General features: G+C 43.6%; 1 protein-coding gene across 6 annotated transcripts in view; it reads left to right on the top strand.

Annotated features, from left to right (window-relative positions):
- LOC138741022 (arginyl-tRNA--protein transferase 1-like) overlaps nucleotides 1–21,589 on the top strand; it is an 87,850-nt gene extending 66,261 nt beyond the window's left edge. For 5 of the 6 annotated variants that reach the window (XM_069894470.1, XM_069894471.1, XM_069894472.1 and 2 more), the window contains 5 exons: nucleotides 389–421; nucleotides 3,313–3,494; nucleotides 7,458–7,557; nucleotides 10,749–10,869; nucleotides 17,493–21,589. In XM_069894470.1, the coding sequence (XP_069750571.1) occupies nucleotides 389–421; nucleotides 3,313–3,494; nucleotides 7,458–7,557; nucleotides 10,749–10,869; nucleotides 17,493–17,731 (675 nt within the window). In that variant the 3' untranslated portion in view covers nucleotides 17,732–21,589. Of the gene's footprint in view, nucleotides 1–388; nucleotides 422–3,312; nucleotides 3,495–4,437; nucleotides 5,053–7,457; nucleotides 7,558–10,748; nucleotides 10,870–17,492 lie in introns of those variants that run through there. The other variant, XM_069894473.1, reaches the window with a different exon arrangement.
- Nucleotides 21,590–24,337: the final 2,748 nt, after the last annotated feature.

Here is a 24,337-nt window from a genome sequence, read left to right on the forward strand (position 1 = left end):
CTTTGCCACTCTGACCTGTGAGTAATTAATATTGACACTGGCTACCCAATGTAGAAAACAGTGCTGACTTTCCTCATTATAATGAACAAAGAGTTCACAAAAGCAAAAGCTAATTCATGTACACTAGTAACGTGAAGGCCCCTTGTGCAAGGAATGGATGCCAAAGAAGAAGGATGTGGGTTTCAGAATTGAACCCAGATGCCAGTCTCCTCAAATTGAATGCATTGATCTCCAAGCCTAATTCACTGGTGGACAGTCCTGCTTTCCAAGGTTCTGCAAAACAGATATGCATCTACTGGGTGTAGCCAAAAAGATGAATGGAATACAGGGTGAGGCTGGAGGTTCCTGTTCTCATCTGAATATCTGATTGTTGTATTATTTTTTACAGTACAGAAGATTTTTCTGCAGTACTCCTCTCTTGGTAAGTAACCTGCAAATAATGCTGCCTTTATCCGCTTTTGGTAACTACTGTGGGATGCATGGTTCATTGTTGGATGATATTGAGCTTTGACATCCAAAAGAACAGACCAATCACAAGATGTAGATGTAAAGGAAAGATCCCAGTCCTTCAGAATTGTCTCATTAACAATAAAATTAAAAAAAGAAGGGATATGGTAGTTTTAAATAACAGCCTTTTGGCATTTTTACTTGGAAACTTTGGAATTATTCCGGGAAAAAAAAATTACTTACCTCTAGTGTGTCTCGATGTGGTCGTTTACACAGGGGCACTTATACACAGCCTTCCTGTGTTGCGGAGTTTGTCAGAGGGGAAACGTCGTGTTCATTAGGCCGGTTTCTTATGGAGAGGCTGTGGTCACTTTACACTGCAGCCGCTCCGTAAAAATGTGTAGGGATCCCAGTGGAAAAATTACGGGATGGAATTTACCATAATAAATTTCATCTTGACATTTTAACAGTGCCACTGGAGCGGAAATTCCCTGCTCTTCGGCGGCTGCGTAAAAGTGCCTTTTGAAACTTCCAAACTTTTGAGCTGTGGGTGGGATTATTGTTATAACATCGAAAACAATTATATGGTTTTATGCACCACAAGGTATGAAGTAATGACCAAATCACATTTTTTAAAAGTTTTAAGTATTGGGTCTCATTTCCAAATAATGAGTCGGGTGTTTTACATCCACGGAGTGTAGACGCGACCTCACTCTGTGTCCGTCCTGAACCTCTGTGACAATGAGACACTCTCTAAGCACGGCGCTGGAGCTGCGGCTTGAATGAGCAACCTAGCAGTGCAAATCTCCCTCAGCCAAGCCACGATGTTTGATTAATTTTAAAGTAGAGATACAGCACAGTAACAGGCCCTTCTGGCCCATGAGCCTTCGCTGCCTAAACACAGCCATGTGACCAATTAACCTGCTAATCCCATACGGCTTTGGAACATGGGTGGAACGAGGAACATCCAGGGAAACCCATGCGGACTCAGGGTGAACTTACAGACAGCGGCGAATTTGAACCCGGTTTGCTATCATTGTTATAGCTTTGCACTAACCCCTACACTCTACTGAAACAGAGTCAGAACCAAACTAAATAGACCATCCGGATTCTGGATTCAGAAATGGGTAAAGTACAGATGATCTCACAAGTTCTTCCTGATCATTATCTGGGGACTGGTGTGCAAGTTGGGAGAGCTGTCCCTCCACTAGAACATAAAAAACAGAAGCAAGGTTAGGTCATCCAGCCCATCGAGCCTGCTCTGCGATTCAATGAAATCATGGCTGATCTTGTCAGACAGCATTATGATACGTTCACAATTATCAAACTGTCCCTGCAGCCAACTTGCCAGTTTCCTCCCTCACATTCCCTGGGTATGTATGGTACTTCTTCGGCGATTGGATCACCAGCTGGAGAGAGTGGTCTCCAACCTTGACTCAAGACTCGAGGGCATCAGGTCACACAGTGGCAGGGATGCCCCTTGACTGCCACACTTTTTTAGCGGATGTCCTTCTCCCTCTTGAACTCTCAAGAAGCATGTAGCACGGGGCAGTAAATGTTTGGAAAATTAACGCTTAAATCTAACCCATATGGTGAGCCGTGAGGGCACATTTAATGGAAATACTTTTGAGTGACTTTTCATGCTTCATTCACCTGGCTGTGTGGCAAGAGGGAAAAAAAAACAAAGCAACTCCTTTCCACTGCTGTCACCGATACAGACTTGGAAGAGTGGAAAATAAATCTGTACTTAGCTGGTAGGTACAAGGACTGCCTAAAGAAATCTCTTGGTGCCTGCCACATTGACTACCGCCAGTGGGCTGATATCGCCTCAAACCGTGCATCTTGGCGCCTCACAGTTCGGCGGGCAGCAACCTCCTTTGAAGAAGACCGCAGAGCTCACCTCACTGACAAAAGGCAAAGGAGGAAAAACCCAACACCCAACCCCAACCAACCAATTTTCCCCTGCAACCGCTGCAACCGTGTCTGCCTGTCCCGCATCGGACTTGTCAGCCACAAACGAGCCTGCAGCTGACGTGGACATTTACCCCCTCCATAAATCTTCGTCCGCGAAGCCAAGCCAAAGAAGAAATTATGGTTTAAGAGATAAATGTTGCCATGATTTTTGTTTTAACAACTTAATTTGTCCTGATGAAATGTTAAAGGTTTTGTATGTGTACTAGACAGAGACCTGTACTATATACTTTATATACTCTGGCATAGAAATAGCAGGGTGGTCCCAGCAGGCCAAGGCAGGTGACGATGATTCACAGAAGTCTCCAATCAACAATAACATATTGGAGTCGTTAGGGCCACATCTAGCCACGTATGTGTTGCCATGTCATCGAGTTTGACAGCATGGAAGTATGCTCTTCAGTCCAGTTTGCCCATGCTACCCAAATCGTCTGCCAGATCAAGTACCAATTGTTGGCTCTCATTCTTTTAGACCTTTCCTGTCCATGTAGCTGTGTGTAAATGCTGTAATTTTACCCACTCTACTTTTCCTCTCACAGCGTGCTCCACACATGCCCACCCCTTTCTGTGTGAAGACGTTGGCCCCTTTAATTCTTTCCCCTTTCACACCCTCTGGTTTTGGACTCCCTTCCCCTGAGAAGAAGACTGTGACAATTCACCTAATCTTTGCTTGAAAAGCTCCTGATTATATCAGTTGTTTTAATTGCACCTCATTTTAAAATTTTGTTTGCATGCTTTTAAAGACTTAATGTGCACCACCAGTTCTCAATGCCTGTCCTGAACTGGTGGGGAAATAGCCTTTGTTAAGCTGGGTTAGATTGAAGCTGTTTAAAGTGTGCTTCGTTCTATTGCTGAAGCTAACCTGTGACCTTGTGTTTGCTCTCTCCCTAACAGGGGGAGGACCCTGCAGATGGCCCAGACACTGGCTACGGCTCCTTCATCGAGCAGTTCCTGCTGGACGGGAAGATTATAGCTCTTGGACTGTTGGACATACTACCCGAAGGAATCAACTCGCAGTATCTGTGCTACGATCCAGATTACTCCTCTCTCTCGTTGGGGGTCTACTCTGCTCTCAGGTACTATTCAGAGAAATGAATTGTACAGAAGCAAATGGTGCAAGTCAACAAGAACGCCTGCAGGCTCTGTGATTGTAGTGCCATACACAAAAGTGCTGGAGAATCTCTGCTTGGCACGCAGCGTCCATAGGAAGTCAAGTCAGGTGTCGACTTGTTTTTATGAAAATACAGAGTTGCTTGGTGTCACAGGAGGCAAAGATTAATTCAAACGCCTGCCGGCTTTTCACTCGCACTTTGAAGAAGGCCTCAAGCCCAAAACATCTTTGCCTCCTATAGATGCTGCATGACCTGCTAAGCTTCTCCAGCACTTTTGTGTAGTGTTGCAAGCATTGCTGATAGAAGATGAGAGCTCAGAGGCTGTAATCCTCCATTTTAATGATTGGAAATTCACTTTGAATGCTGACCAAGCCTCGTGGCCGTCATTCCAGGGTTCCAAATCTGCATCCTGTGGAGGGTGAGAATGGAGGTAATTGTCATACACATTGTACTAAGTACATACACAGCAGCATTCTTACTTGTTGCAGGTATTTTGTTTAAAAAAACTAATAATAGTACACATTAAATTAAAAAGAGTTAATAAATACAAAAGATAGAGATATAATAAATATTCATCGTGCAAGAAAAAAAAAGTGGCATACAATAGAGAAGGCGGACCTTTTTTGTCATGTCGGAGTGGTTTAAGAGCCTGAGGGCTATTGAAGAAAAATCTGTCCCTGAACCTAGAGGTGCTAGTCTTCAGGCTTCTGCACCTTCTGCCCGAAGGGAGCAGTGAGAAGAGGATGTGGCCAGGGTGATGTTGGCTGCCCTCTTGAGGCATGTGCTGGAGACATCTTCAATGGATGGGCGGTGGAGCCGGCGATGGACCTGGTTATGTTTACTGCCTTCTGCAGTCTTCTTGTTGCTGGGTCTTTGAATCACTAAACCAGGCTGTGATCCTTGACAGATGGGGTTCGCTGCAGTCGAAAACCAGTGATGGAAAAGGTGTTGAAGGATGTTGGATGGGAATCGAAAACTTGTGGTGTTACTGCATCGCGCACCAATCGAGAAGTAGGACAGTGGAAGAACAGGATGAAATATGTTGGGAGATGAATGTTTGAAGAGCTGACAGAATTTTGGATGAACTCATTTGTTTTAGATATTCAGCATGGTGACAGGCCATTCCAGCCCACGAGCCTGTGCCACCCGAATATGGAGGGTGAGAGGAAACGGGAGTACCCAGAGTAAACCTATCCAGACCCGGGGAGAACGTACAAGCTCCTTACAGACAATACCAGATTCATCCTGGGTGGTTGGCGCTGTAATAACGTCGAGCCAACTGCTACGTTAATTGTGCTGCCAAGCCGGTAATGGAGAATGAGTCAGAAAACCAGAGACAACACTGGTGTACATTTCTAAGCAGAGACAGACATAATGGAGTGGAAGAAACAATTCAGAGAGATTCTTCCCCCACAATACCTCTCCCTAAATCCTTAAGTAAAACACAAAAGTCTGCGGACACTGTGGTTGAATTAAAAACACAACAATGGAGAAACTCAGCAGGTCAAACAGTGCACTTTATAGAGCAAAGGTAAAGATACACAAACAGTGTTTTGGGCTTGAGTCCTTCACCAAGGTGTGAAAAATGTCAGCAGGTGTCTGAACAAAATGTTGGGGTGAAGAGGAGCATGGTCCCACAGGTGGATAAGGGAGGGAGGGCACAGCAACAAAGGGGGGGGGGAATGGCCCTGTGAATAGAGAGGGAAGGGACGGTGGAGAGCTGGAGGAAAGAAGACAAATGGAAAAGGAAGGGACCCTGCTCCCTTTCCCGATTAATCCACAATCATTTTGAGGCCAGGCTCTTTCCTCTCCATCTGCCCTGTCCAGCATCCTGGTCCAGCCTACAGGCCCACAAGGTGTCTGAGTCTGGATTCGGACCATGGCAGTCAGCATTCCCATTTTAACCAGGTGGTCGTCCTGCCAATTGCACAAATCTTGACCTTAACGTCTTCCCCCTACCTTTGTCCCACTCCCCTTGCGGCGGAGGCTGGTGGGGTGATAGGTGAGGTCCAGGGAAATCCTGCCCTTGTTGCTTCTAGGAGCGGAATGGTGGGGGTGGTGGTGCTAGGCAGATGTCTGGGAGATACAAGTGAGGGATGAGCTGATAATGGTAGAGTGGAAGCCACATCTTTTGAAAATCTTTTCTAGAGCTTGGGGACAGCAGGAATATTCCTTGGATCCGGTAAAGTAAGTGGCAACAAAGAAACCTATTGCTACTTTAAGCAGCTGAAATACAGTGATTCTGCTCTCACACCAATCCCGAAGCAACTAATGCCTGTCTTATTGAAGCATGATTTCCTTGTAGTTTGTAATTAAGTATTAAACATTTATAATTTTCAGCGAGGAAACATTATCCGTATGTCTGACTATGAATCAGGAACAAGAGTCAGCCACTCAGTAAGAGGAGTGGTGACAGGGCGGCCCTCACAGGGCCAGTAATCCAGGTTCAATCCTGGACTCCGCTGCTGTCTGTGTGCAGTTGGTGCGCTCTCCCTGTAACAACCCGCTCTGTGTGCATTTCATCCAGGTGCTGTGGTTCTCTCCCAAAGGCATGTGTGTTTGTAGGTTAAATGCCCACTAGAAGTTGCTCCCATGGTCCAGGTAAATATCAGACTCAGGAGGATGTTGAATGAAATTGGGTCCTTAATGGTGGTCAAGGAATCAACAGGCCAAAAGAGCTGTTTCCCTTCTGTGTTTCCCTTTGACTTAAAGATTATGGGTTAGCTTCAGCTACTTCAGGCAAGATAGAAAGAGTACAGCGAACTAAGTTTTAGGGAAAGATTAAACAGGTTAGGACATTATGTCCTAGAGTGTAGAAGAATGAAATATTTGGAGATTTGATAGAGTTATTTCAAATAACAAGGGGTACAGACAGAGTAAATGTAGGCATGCTTTTTCCTCTGATGTTAGGTAAGGTTCAAACCAGAGGACATGGGGTAAGGGTGAAAGGGGAAAAGTTTATGAGGAATATGATGGGGAACATCTAAGGAAGGATGTTCTTGCAATGGAGGGAGTGCAGAGGCGATTCACCAGGATGATACCTGGAATGGCAGGAATGACTTATGAGGAAAGATTGCGCAAATTGGGATTGTACTCGCTGGAGTTTAGAAGATTGAGAGGGGATCTCATAGAGACCTATACAATTCTGGCAGGACTGGACAGAATGGATGTTTCCAATGGTGGGGGAGTCCAGAACCCGGGGCCATGGTTCGAGGATAATAGGCAAACCATTTAGGACCGAGATGAGGAGGAATTTCTTTACCCAGAGTGTGGTGAATCTGTGGAATTCATTGCCACAGAGAGCAGTAGAGGCAGGTTCATTAAATATATTTAAGAGGGAATTAGATCTATTTCTTCAGTATAAGGGCATTAAAGGTTACGGAGAGAAGGCGGGGACGGGGTACTGAACTTTAAGATCAGCCATGATCTCGTTGAATGGCGGAGCAGGCTCGAAGGGCTGAATGACCTACTCCTGCTCCTATCTTCTATGTTTCTATGAACTTCTTCACACAGAGAGTGGTGGGAGTGTGGAACAAGCTTCCAGCTGAGGTGGTGAATGCAGGCTCAATTTTAACCTTTAAGAAGAATTTGGACAGGTGCATGGATAGGAGGGGTATGGACTGGGTGGCAGGTCAGTGGGACTAGGAAGAATAATAGTTGGGCACGGTCTAGAAGGGCTGTGGTGGCCTGTTTCGGGTCTGTAATGTTGATGTTAATGTCTATGATCCTGTAACCCTGGATTCCCCTACTATCCAAAGATCAGCCCTCCAATGGCTTTGCTGGCCCTGCCTCCACTGCTCTCTGCAATAGAGGCATGATGTGTGGAGGAAGGGGATTGTTCCATTCTGATCTGATGCTTTATCTTTGGAAGGGAGACCTGAGCTATGACAGGTTGCTAAGGATGGCACTGTTTCTACTGTCTTCCAGGGAAATAGCACTAACCCAAAGACTGAATGAGAAGGCTCCAAGAATGAAGTATTATTACTTGGGTCCTTATGTGCACACATGTATTAAAGTAAAATACAAGGTAAGCACCATTGTCTTGGGCAAATTTTATAGTACAATGTATGGTTTGGGTGCAGGAGTGCTTCAGTGACACGGGTTCAATCCTGACCTCAGATTATAGTTCATGCAGGCAACTGTGACAACTGCCCCCTCGTCTGGAGCGAACTGAGAAAGGAGAGATCCAGGCTGATTTGAGGCTGCGGGAAGTTCCTTTCTCACCTCCGTCCTTTCAGGCTCAAAGGTCGTCCAGGAGCTCAGAAGTGACATGGTTATCCTGGAATCTAGTATTTCTGTCGTGTCCCTGTTGTTTTGGTGACAGGTGATCTCTGGCCCACTCACAATATAGAGCGTAACAGTACAGTACAGGCCCTTCGACTATATAAGCCTATCAGAAATTTAAACCTTCCCTACCCTACACACATAATCTATTTTTCTTGCATCCATGTGCCCAGTCAAGAGTCTTTTAAATTTCTTGTTTGTACTAGTCTCCACCACCACCCCTGGCAATGCATTCAAGGCACCCACTACTTTCTATTTTACCCATGATGTCTCCCCTAAACTTTCAGAAGCAGATCTGGTGCATACTTGAAAGAAACTCACTGACGTTCACTGCACTAGCGTCGAGGTCTAGGCTGCCTTGTAATCTCTGGGAATAGAACCTAATCTAACCCAGATCTAAACATTTTATCTTGGCTCCTTTATTGCTTATAATTGGATCAAATATTGATACTGACGGTAATGGTTACTTGGGAGACTCTTAAATCACTTAGAGATGCAAGATTTAAATTACAGAAGAGACTTTACTTACTGATGTCTTCCACCACCTCAGGAAACTGTTCACACACACCCTTATACATCTGCATACACCCTACAGTGATGCACTACAGTGAGAAGGGTGTATTCTTACGCGGTTACAAAATAGTTCGCATTATCCTGACTATATAACACTGTTGATTTACTTTGATAGAGTTGCTGAACCATGGGTTGCCTAATGCTTAATTGGCCGCAGGGTTTGGCAGTGAGAAACATTGAGTGATTGGTTTAATCTTCAGACTAGCACAGGACAACCATATCATTCTTTGGCCACATTACCATGCCTGAAAGGCAGCAATTCGTAGGGTTCTAGCGAGTGTGGCAGAGCAGAGGGATCTAGGAATACAGGTACATTGTACCTCGAAAGTGGTGTCACAGGAAGATTAGGCATTCGAAAAAGCTCTTGGCACATTGTCCTTCATCAGTCAGAGTACTGACTACAGAAATCGGAGGGTCATGTTGGAGCGGCCCAATTTGGATGATTATGTTCAGTTGTGGTCACTATGCTGCAGGAGAAATGGGGTAAAGCTGGAGAGGGTGCAGAGAAGATTTATGGGGATGCTGCCAGGACTTGGGGTGGTGGGGATGGGGGGAGGGGTGGCTCAGGAGAGGTTGAGCTAGGGTTGGGAGCACAGGAGGATGAGGTGTGATCTCATTGATCAGTAGAGAAATAGATTGGGTAAGCACAGACAGCCTTTGCCTAGAGTAGGGGAATTGGTAACCATAGTTTAAGGTGAAGGGGGAGAGATTTAACAGGAATCTGAGGTAACTTTTTTTATCCAGAGGATGGTGGGTGTATGGAAAGGTTGCCAGATGAAGTGGTTGAGCCAGGTGCTAATACAATGTTTAAAAAAAAATTGAACAAATACATGGCTGGGATAGGTTTCGAGGGATTTGGCCCAAACACAGACGGATTGAACTAGTGTGGGTGGGACATCTTGGTCGGAGTGAGTAAAGGCCTGTTTCCACTCTGTGGGATGCTATAAGAGGAAAAACCTGTCCGCATTATTCCAGGTGAAGCCTCATCACCATTAAATTTCAACAATATTTTTAAACTTCAACCCCTTGGCAATGGAGGCCAAAATGCTGTTTGCCTCCACAACTACTTGTTGGGCCTGCACTCAATTGCTTTGTCTCTCCTTTGAGATCATAAGCTGCCTTTTGGTTTCTCTTATCGAAGTGCATGACCTCACAATTCCCCACATTGAACCCCACTTGCCACTCTTTTGCCCAATCATTCAATCTCTCTGTATCCCATTGCAGTGTTACAGCCTCCTTGTTACAACATGCTCCTTCGCCTATTTTGGTATCTTCGGCAAATTTGGAAATCTTGCTCCTTCCTCCAGGACTTTTGTTTTTTTTTTTGGCTTGGCTTCGCAGACGAAGATTTATGGAGGGGTAAATGTCCACGTCAGCTGCAGGCTCGTTTGTGGCTGACAAGTCCGATGCAGGACAGGCAGATACGGTTGCAGTGGTTGCAAGGGAAAATTGGTGGGTTGGGGTTGGGTGTTGGGGTTTTCCTCCTTTGTCTTTTGTCAGTGAGGTGGGCTCTGCGGTCTTCTTCAAAGGAGATTGCTGCCCGCCGAACTGTGAGGCGCCAAGATGCACGGTTTGAGGCGAGATCAGCCCACTGGCGGTGGTCAATGGGGCAGGCACCAAGAGATTTTAATAAGTCACAGATCATCTCTGTCCAATCTGAAAAGGAGACACTTATTCCATCTGTCTGTTTTCTATCATTCTGCCCGTTTTCAGTCCTTGCTAACACACTCCCTCTAGTACCACACATTTTTAATCTATGCACCAGACACCTGTGTGGTATTTGGCCGAATGCCTTTTAGAAACTTAAATACACCGCATCATCCTTCCCTGTTTCAACCTCAAAGAATTTGATCAAATTTGTCAACTTTAGCTCTGTTAAATTGAAGAGTCTGCCACTCACTTTTACAAACTAAAACTGCATATCATAGTGGATGGTAGTTGTCCTCTTGGACAAGATAGAAAATGGGGCTAAAATGGATCTCGGCCTCCCCCACTTTTTAAAAAATGTCTTCATTATTAAATAATTTTGGAGGATGTGCTTTAAAATCTCAATTTATGCCTTTATGGTTTTGATTCTGCTTTTTTATCTTGGAAGCTTACTTTACAAACGAAAAACTCACCCTATCGCAGCTGAGATTATTGTGCCACAAGAGGTGACAGTCACATCAAGGTGACGTCATTGTGCCGCAGGTGCTGTCGTTATTCTAGGTCTAATCACGCATTTCAAATCTGTACGAGTTGATTAGAATAAACAGAAAGTTAACCAGGTTCAACAAAACATTTGAAAAGTTCATATTTCTGCACAGTGTCTTGACAGCTTTTGAGTTAAGCCTGAGTTAGTCCCTGTATTTTCCTTTGCAGCTCCTGTATCAGCCAACAGAGCTGCTGTGCCCTGTGACAGGCCATTGGGTACCTGTGGAACAATGCCTACCCAAACTGGAGTTAAACAAATTTGCCAAGCTTTACGACGGAGATGAGCCAGGTTGGTGTCAACTGTGAATAAATATTATCAACGTATTTAGGAACAAAAAAAGTGCGGACACTGGAAATTATTGATATGAGAATCATAGAATGGTTGCCACACAGAAGGAGACCATTCAGCCCTTCATGTCAATGCCAGGTCTGTACCAGAGCATCCCAACTGGTCTTTTCTGCACAGTTGCAAAATTTTCATCGCTGTGGTGCCATTCCTCCCATTTTTCTGTTCATTTTATTGTGTGGGATTGTCCCTTTAAGAAACCAGATTTAGCAAAAGCCTGCAGCCTTTGGGAAAGTAACCGTGAACTAGCAGCAGGCTCTGAAGACTCCCATGTTCCATAATGTTGATATATATGCAGAGTGAAGTGGAGCGGCCCTGGAGAAGCCATGGGACAAACTGATTAAGACTGAACACACAGGAGTGGCTGGAGGCCATTCCTTGATGAGATTGAGAAATCCACTTGGCCTCATTGTGTGGTCCAAAGGCAGCACTGTCAGAATTCTTCATTTTCCTTATTGATGAATGAGAGGCCACTCTATTTCTACTGACCCACCAAAAGAGTTCTAATTGCACTCATCTGAAAAAGGCATTCCTCTGAAGCACCTCAACCAGAGTGTCATGAGTAATCAACCTTCTGTCACCCCCAGTCTCTCTCACCCACTTCAGGAAGTATTAACTTCATCTAAAGCCTGCGTGTCTCGCCATTCATCTAAGGCCTGTGTGCCTCAACCAGCTAAAGTCTTCATATCGCATCAATCTCAAGCCAACGTATCATCACCAAATTTATGAACTTGGAACTGCCTTCCAAGAATTGAGCCTTAAGCTGTAGTGGCCTGAGGTATTCCACATATACACACACCAATATGTTCATGCATAGTTAAAGTTTAAGTTAGATAATTGTATATAAATGTGGTTAAGTTTAGATAAATTAGTTAAATTAGAGTAGCTGTTATATAATTGTTAATTAATAATTAAAAGTATTATTTTAAATTAACACCATCTGGGCTCATCTTTATCGCTGCTGTCATGTACATAACAAAATTGGGGGATCGTCATCTGGGATCACACCAAATTGGGAGCCAAATGATCGACTAATTTTTCCATTTGATTGAATAGAAGTTTTTTAAGCCAAATAAAAGGCTTGTGTGTGTAACAATAGCAGTGAGGGACATTGATGGGTTTCTGGGACTGCCCACCATTGCAGGTTTGCAGGGGTCCAGAAAGGGTGAGTTATTGACTATCACACAAAAGTTGGTGGTGAAGCCAGCAAGGAAAAAGGCAGAGATCCAGAAAATTATAGTTGACTATTATGTAACAAAAGGAAAGTTTGGAGAGAAAGAACAAATGCAGTTTTAGTTGGAAAAACTTAGAGTAGAGTATGATAAAGAACAGAAGCAGGCTGACCTAGAATTAGAAAAATGTAGATTGGAGGATAAGAGAATGAAACTTAGAAATGAGGAAGAGCAAAGGAGATTGGAGGCTGAGAAACTCAAAAGACAAAAGCAGTTTGAGGAAGTCAAAAGACAAAAGCAGCTAGAATGAGAGAAGATCAGATTAGCAGTTGCAGAGAGACGAGAGAGAGAGAGAGAGAACAACAAAAGCAGGCTGAGCTAGAATTAGAAGAATTTAGATTAGCGGTTGCAGGGAGGCGAGAGAGAAAACACAAAAGCAGTTTGAGCTAGGATCGGAAAAACTTAGAAGGGAGAAAGCCGAGAGGAAAAGACGGAGGAAGAAATGGAAACTTGGCAAGAATCTGCTGGAATATTGGATGAGTATGCTTTAACCCACTGGGTTAAGCTCGTGCCAAGAGGAACCTGCCAGAGAGTTGAATTTATGCCAAATAAGACCTTCCTAAGGGATTAAGTGGAATGTCTACGTAAGTTAGAAAACATATCGGGAATTAATGCTCAGGGTGAAGATGAAGGAAAGCAAGGAAAGAAAAAGGCCTTCGTGTCCCCTGTGCTGCTATTGTAGGAAGCCTGGTCATGTGATGGCGAATTGTTCTGTGTTAAGAAGAAAGAGAGAGAAAAGGAGGCAGAACCAGTCTCCTGTATTCAAAAAGTTGAAGCACCTGGAAACCAAGAGAGTTCCAGTCTAGTTGGTAATATTAAGGAGTTTGGGTCTTTTGTGTCGGAGGGTTTGGTTTCATTGTAGGAAATGTCATCTGAAGTAGCAGTCCAGCCAGTTATTGAGGAAACCAAGACAAATTTGAATACATATCCGGCCTGTACAGATGGTTTGGGCCAGAGTTCTGGTGGCAAACTCAGGAGTAAGGACTTGTCGTTATCCCGGAAAGAGTGTGTGGTGGGACAAAACGCAGATCTTGATTGTGGTGAGGTGAGAGCGGAGGCCCTCTCTGAGGAGGAAATTAAGGAAATGACATTTGGAGATATTAAAGTTAAGATTGTGTCAATAACTTTTGGAAAGTTACCTACTTGGTTTGCTTTGCCTAAGGAGATTCAATCCGATCAGGGGAGTGATTCCATGTCAGGATTGTTTCAGCAGTTAGCTTGCAGAATGGGAGCTAACCAGATCATATCACCTGAATATCCTCCAGTCTCGAGGGGTCTTAGAGAGGTTCCATTCGACTCTCAAACCCAGAATGAGGACCTATTGTGTTGAGCATGAGAAGAATTGGAATGAGGGAGTCCATTGGCTTTTGTTTGCAGCATGAGAGTCTGTACAAGAGTCCTTGGGCTTTAGCATTTTTGAGTTGGGGTTTGAACAGAAAGTTAAAGGACCTTTAGGGTTGTTGAAGGAACAATGGGTTAATGAGGATGTCCAGTTGAAATTGTTAGATTATGTCTTGAAATATAAAGATCAGTCTTAGGAAGTCTGTGAATTGGCCTAAGAGAAACTATTTGACAAACTCGAACACCAATCTTACTGTTAAATTGGCAAAGAGTGAACTTGGGCCATGTTACTGTGACTTACCTTGGTTATGTAGTTGGTCCCTGTCCAGTTCAGATGATTTCCGCGTTTCCCATTCCCATTCCCATAGGTAGAAAATCGTAGGGAGTTTTTTTTTTGGTGATAAAGAGAGTTCTCTAAAAAAATTTTTGGTGATTGCCTTTCAAGAGATTAAGTTTGCAGTGTTACTGAAAAATGTATATTTTCCTGACATGTCATGTATTATTTCAAACCTAGTGGTTTGCAGTTAAAATCTTGCTCTTGCAGCTAAAAATTTTCTTTGATGGTGGAAGATGTGATGTTCTCCCATTTTTCTGTTCATTTTATTGTGTGGGATTGTCCCTTTAAGAAACCAGATTTAGCAAAAGCCTGTAGCCTTTGGGAAAGTGACTGAACTAGCAGCAGGCTTTGAAGACTGCAGTTTCCAAAATATTGATACATATGCAGAGTGAAGGGGAGCGGCCCTGGAGATGCCTGGTATAGAGACTATGAGATGGACAGATAAAGACTGAACACACAGGAGTGGATGGAGGCCATTTTAAAAGAAGCGGCACAAGAGAGCCGTCTCTTCGACCTCCTTTGTGAGACTGAGAAACCCACTTGGCCTCATTGTGTGGTCATAGGCAACACTGTCAAAATTTTTCATTTTGCTTACTGAGGAATGAGAGCCCGCTCTTCATCTACTGACCCATGCAAGAGGTTTTAAATTTTGCAGAAGGAAAACCACTCTACTTCTACTGACCCACCAAAAGGGTTCTAATTGCTGAAGAAGGTACTCGTCTAAAAAAGGGTATTTCTCTGAAGCACCTCAACCAGGGTGTTGTGAGTTATCCACCTTCTGTAACCCCCAGTCTCTCTCACCCATTTTAGGAACGGCTAACTTCATCTAAGGCCTGCGTGCCTCAACCACCTAAAGCCTGTGTTTCGCATCAATCTCAAGCCCACGTATCATCACCGAATTTATGAACTTGGAACTGCCTTCCAAGAATTGAGCCTTAAGCTTGGGGAATTCCACACACACACCAATGTATTCATGCATAGTTAGATAATTGTATATTAATATAGTTAAATTTAGATAAGATTGTTAAATTAGAGTAGCTGTTATATAATTGTTAATTAAGAATTAAAATATTATTTTAAATATAAGACTGTCTGGGCTAATCTTTATCAGTACTGTCATGTACGTAACGCTGTTCATTTATCTATTGAAGTCCACAGTGGAAATTCCCCACAACATCTTCAAGCAGTTGCCATTCAGATTCCCAAAATGTTGCAGAAAAATGTTTTTCCTCCTGTTCTCCTCTTTATTTACACCTGAGTTCTGCTCCCCTTTCAGGAACTGCCACTCTCCATGCAGATCTCCTAATTTTATACACATCCATCTCCTCTCTTCTCAGCCATGTCTTCCTCACAGTGAACAACTCCTTCCTCCCTAAACCTTGTAACTGTGATCCTTCATCCCATGAACGATTCTCATCACCCTTCTCCTGGACCTCTCGGATTCCTTCACAGCCTTTCGATCATGTGGTGACCTCAACTGAACTTGGTCACTTCTGTTGAGACCAGATCAATGTTTAGCTCAACTTCCCTGAGTATGTCCCCTGCATCAATTGTTAAAGAGTAGAAATGTGTATAAATTTTAAATTTCAATTTTTTACATTTAAAAAAAAAAGTTTAGACAGACAGCACGGTAACAGGCCATTTTGGCCCATGAGTTCGTGCCGCCCAACTTACACCTCGTGAACCTACACCCACGCAGACATGAGGAGGACATCTAAACTCCTTATAGAGAGCACGGGATTCGAATCCAGGTCCCGATCGCAGGCGCTGTAAGACGCTAACCACTACGCCAACCGTGCTGCCCTAGTCACTGCTTTGTCAGCCTTGTCCTTATCACCAGCCTCCCCGGCTCCTTCACCTCTGAAACTGATGTGCCTGGAAGCCATGTTAATCGAAAGCCTGGAAGTCCATGTTAATCAGTGCGGCAGTGCCTCACAGCACCTTGCCAGCACTTCTCAACCTATCACCTCCATCATGCAGAAGATCAAGGCTACAGAGATAATGGAGCAGCACTGAGCTACCTCCACGTCACACACCGTGCCGACTTGGATACACATCCATGTTCCTTAAACATGCAGGCAGTAGCAGTGTGAGGAACCACTAACACAGGGGGTAGTACGGCTCAGCCAATAAAGCTGCAACCTCACGGCTACACTTGGTTCAATCCTGTGTGGAGTTTCTATGTTCACCATGTGGGTTTCCCAATGCTCCTCCCACATCCTAAAGATATGGAACATTGCAGTACAGGCATTTTGGCCCACGACATGCTGACCAAAGTAAACCTACTCCACAATTGTCGAATCCTTCCCTACCTCACACCCATTTCCCTCTATTTTACTTATATCCCTGCCCATCTGAGAGTTTTTTGAAAGTCGCAATTTTCTTGGCCTGCACCACCACCTCTAGCAATGCATTCCAGCGCCTTCTAATCTCTTTTTCAAAAATCTTGCCTTTGACATCTCCCCTGAACTTTCCTCCATTCATCTTAAACAGATTTCCTCTGGTATTTGCCATTGTCCCCCTAAGTAAAATGCTGCTGGCTCTCCACCCCCATCTATGCCGAAAGGTGGATCAATTGCGTGCTGTAAGCTGCCCTTCGTGTTTCGGTGAGAAGCAGGATCTGGAGGAGAATGATGGAAGAATAAACTGGGATTAGTGTAGGACTAAATTGAGTGCTTGATGGTTAGCATGGACTTTGTGGGCCAAAGGGCCCATTTTGTCTTGTCTTTGGTTTCTGCGGAATTCCCACGAGGCTCTGAGCCTTTCTTCCTCAGCCTTGGTACAGACAGAGGAGTCTGCAAAACCCCTTGAGGCTGCTGCCAAGCACAGGCACTGCCGCTTTGAGCACAAACCCCGCGATTGTAGGATTTTAAAATAAGATGCCTTCAGGACTGGGTGGTTGAACCCTTTGGAAGAGTGCTGTGTCTCCACTCTCCTGGGTCCTCACCAGTGGCAGCGCTGTGATTTTTTAAAATAAAAGACATTGGTGATTTCATTTGGAGTATTGTGTGCAGTTTTGGTAATTGAATAACAGGAAATAAATCAATAAGATTGAAAGTGCAGAGAGGATTTACAAGGATGTTGAGAAACTGAGTTATTGGAGAAGGCCATACAGGTTAGGACTTCATTCTCTGGAGTGTAGAAGAATGAGGGAAGATTTGACAGAGGTATAGTAAATTATGAGGTTATAGATAGAGTAAATGTAAGCAGGCTTTTTTCCCTGAGATAAGCTGAGACAAGAACAAGTAGACATGGGTTCAGGGTGAAATGTTTAAAGGGAACAATAAGGGGGACATTTCTTCACACTGAGAGTGTGGAACGAGCTGAAACCAGAAGTAGTGAATGTGAGCTCAATTTTGATATTTAAGAAAAGACAGGTACATGGAAGGGAGACTTATGGAGGGATATAGTATAGTGCAGGTCACTGGGACTATGCAGAATAATAGATGGGCCAAAGGGCCTGTTTGTGTGCTGCATGGTTCTATGGAGCAAATGGCCTACTCTTGTCACTATGTTAAAAGATCATGGTGAGAGATCAGAAAATGTTACCACAAAGTGTCTGCCAAAAAACTCGCAAAAAAAACTCATCATCCTCCCCCCCCCCGCGAATCAAATTATGTTTGGAATCCAGTAAGTTATTTTTCTTCTTGTTACAGCTGCTGATTCCAGCCTGCCCAGTGAAAGCCTTTGGTTTCTGCGGAATTTCCGCGAGGCTCTAAGCCTTTCTTCCTCGGCCTCAGTTCAGACGGAGGAAGCCATGCTTGTGGTGTCCCAGGAGGACCTCATCTCGATCCACTCCTCCTCAGCCTCGGCCTGGTGGAAGCACGTGCCCTGCCTCACGTGCCTGTTGAGCTGCTGCCGTGGCAGCTGGTGTAGGAAGCAGGTAGAGAGCTGACCATTTGCACTGCCCATCAGAGCACGGAGATTGATGTCGGACTGAAGTCCTGAAGGTGGAACGGGAGAGGCAGAGACGTTTCAAGTTACGAAGCTGGTGCTGAAGTGCATTAATGAGAGAGAAGTAAAAAAAAAATGCAAAGAAGATGTTCAGCAACATTAAAAACATCCTCAAAGTATAGCATGGACCAAGTCCTGGTTTACTTGGTTATTGACAGTTCCATCTATTTTGTTCCTCATTCCAAGCTGAGTCATCTTTTAAATGCACATAGAATCTTCTAATCGACAGTTTGTATCTCTACCAGAGTTTCCAGGTGGCTTGGCATACTTTTGAGGGCACTTCTCAGAATTGTGGTTCTATTTTGTAACAGTTTTAAATACACTGGGTGCCAGCAATGCCAACATTGAACTCTAGCAACAGAACAATGCAGAGAGCAATGGGAAAGTGGGGTAGGAAATGGGTGACTGCTTTGCTTCTGTCACGACTTAGAATTTCACCCACATACCTCTGGCTACCTTTGATTCAAATTACTCCTTAGTTTAGTACCCCCCTGCCATGAATTTTGTGAGTAAGGTATTTATTTGAAGCCCGGGAATCAAAATCAATCAACAAGAAGGAAATGGTCTGGTGAAAACTATTATCTCAGACTAAGCAGGGCCTGTGCGGCAATCACAGTAATTCTAATTATATTTGGATGGTGATTTTCTAATTTGCGGATTTTAATCAATTGGGGTGAAGGGGAGAGTGATTTGACTTTCAGGATTCTATGTGAACGTGAGCTTTACTGCTCTGGCATTTGTACAGAAACTGCGATTTGATGGCCCATTTGGATTAAGTGTTCAGATTCTGACGTAGGTCTGGATACCATTCCAATAGCGTGAGTAAAAAGATTTTATTTGGATATAAATCGTGGATAAAGCACCACATGCATTTGAAGAGCTGCATTGCTAATGAAGTACCGCAGTCAGCAATTTGATAAATGCAGCTTACTCAGGGGTTCCCCAGCACAATTGTAAACCCAGTGAAGTCCCTGACAGGAATGTATTTACAAGCCATATCCCATCAAGGCCACTAGATGGTAGCACTGGTCATTAGCAGGACCATCCAGGGACCAATAATCAACATGTTCTTGCTCAGAAGCTCCTGAGGAAACCCACACTTCTATGGTTTTTTTTACATAGAATTTTTTTTCTGTTCAAAATTTTTTTCTTACCTTCACACATGAACAACCAAAACTGAAAACCTCCGTTCCCTTACACGATTTTACACTGAATACCAGAAGTGCGGTAAGTAAAGAGGTGGGACTTGCAAATACGTGCTATTCATTAACCTATTGTGGCAGACCACCTGCTGTTTAGACTGAAGGAACCCCGCAAAATTGTCAAGGGGGTGGCGCAGGAAAAATTTTGGAATGGGAATGAGTCACTCATGTCCGCTCCGAACTTTTTACACTGCCTACGTTGTGGGAATTTTGCGTAAAAACCATATTAGTTAGCATCCATTTCCCCCTTTTCTTCACTGCTATACCTCCTTAACCAGTATATAATCCCAGATAGTCCCAGCATAGCCCTGGGGTTACAGGATCCCTTGGACGCACCAGGAGCAACTCAGGAAATAAACGGGGATTAAAATTGTTTGCTTTAAGTTCTATTTGAACATCTTGTGACTTAATATTGCACATGTTTCAGCAAAGGGCAGTTTGACTGTCAACCAAAAATCATCTGATCAGGTTAAAGAGAAAACCAGGTGAAGAGGGTTAGCCAGGATCTATGGGTAAAAGTGGTCAGTTAATGTTTTGGATCGGGACCATTTATTGAGTCTGTTTGGGGCAGTAAGGAAGTTAGAACGAGTGTCTGGCAAACAAGTGTGGGCATATGGGGCAATGGGCATTGGACAGGCTTGTGAGGGCAGCTGTAGGAATGTGTTCACAATTTGCCATCCCTGTGCACTGTGGGTTTCTATGAATTATTCATCTTTTAAAAAAAAATTGTAGCATGGTAACGGTCCCTTCTGGCCCACGAGCCCGCACCACCTAATTACATCTGTGTGATCAATTAACTTACCAACCCCATACATCTTTGGATCGTGGGAGGGAACTGGAGCACATGGAGAAAACCCACGCAGACACTGAACTGGGAGAACTTGAATTGCTGGTGCCGTTACCCGGCTAAATGCTCTCCATTTTCCATATTTCAGTCTGTAAAACATTTACTGGGTGTAAATCTGACACATGCTCTTGTTAAAAAGGCAGGAAGATGTTGCAATGGCTTGGCAGCAAGGGCAGGGTAACGTGAGGGAAAAGAATAATGGAGGTGGGATGAGGGAGAAGGGGCAGGCTTGGGGGAGGGGGTGGCATCACAGAAGGAGTCGTGATGAGTTGGAATGATGTGAACAAAGCAAAGCTGGAGGGATTCAACGGGTCCATGGATAGAAGTGGCCAGTCGAGGCTTCATGGTTGACACTCTGTATCAAGACTCTATATCTGATCCAGAGTCCCACCAGCTTCTCATTGTTCACTAAGTTCTAATATTTTGCAATTCAATGGGTGGTGGAGGGGCAGCATGTCACACCCAGTAGTTAATGTGTGGAATGTATTACAGTGAGCGAGGAGGGCACTGGAAAGTGGGATTAGACCGGTTCGCTTTTTTAAAACCATTTGAACTGACAATTGTCTTTTCTGCCATAGATTCTGGCGGTTGCAACTCAAAGGGGAAAGAGGGATTATTGGTGTGCACGTAATTGTGGAAAACTGTCAGGAAAATGCAATTGATTTTGAGTTTTCCAGTCCAATCCTGTGTGCCAGTTAGGATCCCTGGCAGGTGCTACCTTGATGCAGTTGTTGAATGTGTGTTGTCGAATTTCTGACTAATTGGATACAAAAAAAATGGAATTTTGTAATTCAAAAGAAGATAAATAAATACCCTTGTTTAATTTCAGATGGGTGGGTGAGACTATAAAACTCTTTGCCAAACTTTCCCTTCAGACTTTTAATAGGATTGCTTTATATATGGTGCATTGCCATGGTTACCAGAACAAAGCCGCAGTAACTCTCAACATTCCTCAGTCTGTAGGCGAAACTGGTCTGACTGGAGTGCAGCATTCCTCTAAGGAACTCTTTCAGGTCACTGCATTACCATTTGCCACCCCCCCCCCCCCCCCCCCCCTTCAAGCTCTGCCACTGTTGGTGGAGGAACTCAGCAGGTCAGGCAGCATCTGCAGAGACAAAGGTTCGGTCGGCATCTCTGGTGGAGATCCTGCATCAGGACGTTGGCTTTACTGTCTCGGTGACAGACGTGTGCTGCACGCCATCCTGAGCTCAGAAACAGGAAAGAAAACTCTGCTTCAGACTGCAGTTGCTTGTGAGTCAGGCAGTTTGTCTTGGCCTGCTGAGTTCCTCCAGTGGATTGAGTTAGCTTCAGGTTGCACCATCTGCAGTCTCCCATGTGTCACCGGTTTGTACCTCAGCCATGCAATTTACATTCCACAGTCCTTGCCACTGAATTCTTCACTGTGTAGGATTTTGACCAGAATACCAGCTATTAAAAGACACATTTTCCTTCTGAGAAAACTGCTGCAAACATTCCAAATTTTGCATCCCAAGGATGTTGTTCGACGCTTGTAAATGGGATAAATCGTTTAGTTAAGGTTTAAACGATAGGAAATACCCCTTAAAGGGGAAAGCACAAATTTGCATGCACTCACTCATTCCAAATGGAGGTCCATGGCAAGGAAATAGGATGTGCTCTTCAATGTTTCATTCACCAATGAGTCAAACTTTGGCAATACAATCTTTTTTAAATGGCGGTATTTTAACCTTATGTAAGGTAAATGAATAAAATCAAAAGTGGTTATATTTTACAGCAGATGTGAGTGGTTCCTTTGTTTGCTGAAGTAGACATTCAGGAATCTGGAAAAATCAATAGCTGCCTTACCAGAGATCCAGGATCCATCTCCATCAGCCTGTATCAAACCCATTTGCAACGTCTCAGTTGAAGCAATCAGCTGTGCTGGGAGGTGTGGTGGTTCTTTGGGATGACCCGCAGTGCAATTGTGCCTGTTCAGTCCCACTTCCCCAGGCCAACCAAAAAACCCCACCCACGCTAGTCCCACTTGTCTGTGTTTGGCCCATAGCCCCTGATCCTCCTCTAGCAGCTTGTTCCATACACCCACCACCCTCTGTGTTACCCCTCAGCTTCCTCTCCCCTCACCTTCAACCAGTATCCCCTTGGTTATCGATTTCCCCTCTCGACAAAAGTCTTGGGTTTTCACTGGATCTATTCCATATAACCATATAACCGTTTACAGCTCGGAAACAGGCCATGTCGGCCCTTCAAGTTTTGCACAACTCTGGAATCACACCTCATCCTGCGTCCCAAGGAATAAAGCCCTAGCTAGCTCAACCATTCCAAATCATGCCCGCAAGCCCTGGCAACATCCTTGTAAATCTATTCTTCAAACTCTCCAGCTTGACAACATCTTTCCTGTAGCATGGTGACCATAACTGAATGTAGTACTCCAAATGAGGCCTCATCAATGTCTTGTAACAACTGCAACGATTTGACAAACCCTGGCCCAGTTCCTCATAAGGATGCGGAACCCATACTAAAGGAACCGGTGTTCAGCAAAGACGAGAACATTTTGAATTTGTACCTCGTCTTTCACGCCAGAATATTATAATACAATTCCTTTTTACTTATGCAGTGATCTTAGAAGAAAGTTAAAACAAGATATTCGCTCAGCAATATATATGAGGTGTTAATCTCATGTTTCTGCCGACCACCTTCATTGTGATGGTATGTCACATTTAGCCAGCAAATGTTTAATGTAGTCCAATTCCCTCACATACTGAACGCTACCATCCCTTTCAGTTGGCTTAGTAATAATAATAAGTTCAGATAAATATTAGATGAAAAAAATAAGGTCACTGTCTATAAATTTTAAATATTTTTAAAAATTATAAGGGTTCTGCACTTGAAGTGTTCAATACAGCTCTGACATATTCATATTTGAGACAGTTACTGTTACAAATAACACTTCACACGGATGTAACCAAACATACACTTCTGAATAAGACACATTGGGGTGCAATATTCATCATCTATTCCATTCTACATAGAGTATCAAAAAAACTGAATGATCTAATATAATCTGATGTTGGCCTCGATGGTTCAAGATTATCTTCCCAGTCCAGAGTTTAAATCAGTGCGATACACGGTGTAATGTTGAGAGGGGTGCGCAGAACCCGAGAGATGGGTTCTTCAATTGAGATGTTGAGTTAAACTGAAGAACACTCTGCACTTCTGACTGAGGTCGAAGATCCCACAGTACAATGGAAAGAAGAGCACGCAGTTCCCCCAGGAATGGATGTTAACTCTGTGTCTATCAGTAATGCCGCAAGAGCTGCTAATTTTATATCTCTCCCAGTTTCAATGTTTCATGAAGTTAGTGATAAAGATAAATATCAGAAGGGATGTGAAACTGGTTATCCAAGTTATACTGTTACACTGGGTCAGAATCTAGTTGATTCAATAAAATGCCTGGAGATTTTACCAGTCTGAATAGATTCCTACTTTCAGTTATGGTAGTTTGATGTGATTTAATGGGGATCAAACAAAATCAAATACTATCAATCCAAATGAACCAAGGCTTGAACGGAGCATTTTTTAATGTATTCTGAAAAAGATTTTAAAGAAATGTTTGAGGCTGAGGAATGGGAAATTTGCAATAAACCTTTATTGACATTTGTCACAGCTTCATGTCAATTCTCCCAAAATGAAGAGAATAATTAATAAAAAAAATTACTGGCACCTGCATGCCTCAAAATGGCGGCTAAACCATTTAATAATTAACCTGAAATAAAATGTTCTATCCAAGTACCAAATCAAAAATAGGCTGTGTTGGATTAGTGGTCAGTCCAGAAAACTGGTTTCTAAGCAATATAAGGGATTCTCATTTTCTAAAGCAAGCATTAAAGTTGGACTATATCAGATCCAGACACACTTCTGCTGACTGACAATAAGATTTAGTGATGTACAAGGGTGAGAGGAGTAAGGTCAAGAATGGCATTTATATCAATATATGCAAATTTCTGACAGACCCCATTTTTATGATGTGGTCAGATGCCGGTAGATCTCAACTAAACAACATTAAACCATAGATCATCACTGGCTGGGACAGAGAACTTGAGAATACATGAACAGGGGTAGTTTATTCATCAGCTCAAGCATGTTTGCCATTTATTTATATTACATCTAATCTGAGTATTAATTCCATTTAGCTTCCTTCCCTCCTATTCTTTAATACCTCAATAAAAATCTTACCAATTTCCATTTTGGAATTTTCCCCTGAACTACCCTTAAAACAGACTACTGCCTCCAACTCAAAGTCGTAGCTATTGGAACGGTCAGGTGAAAGCAACATTTCGCCTGCTCTGTGCATTCACAGTCTGCATCCAAAATTGATTCTGAGATTTTTTTGTTGTTATTCAGAGCTGACAGCAAGCAGACGAGGTGCTCTGGCGATGTCGATAAAAATCAGGAACACAGTAATCAGAAATAAAAAGACAACATGCTGAAAACATTCAGTGGGTCAAACAGCATCCATGAA

Source organism: Narcine bancroftii, chromosome 8, assembly GCF_036971445.1.
Source record: "Narcine bancroftii isolate sNarBan1 chromosome 8, sNarBan1.hap1, whole genome shotgun sequence".
NCBI classification, from domain to species: Eukaryota; Metazoa; Chordata; class Chondrichthyes; order Torpediniformes; family Narcinidae; genus Narcine; species Narcine bancroftii.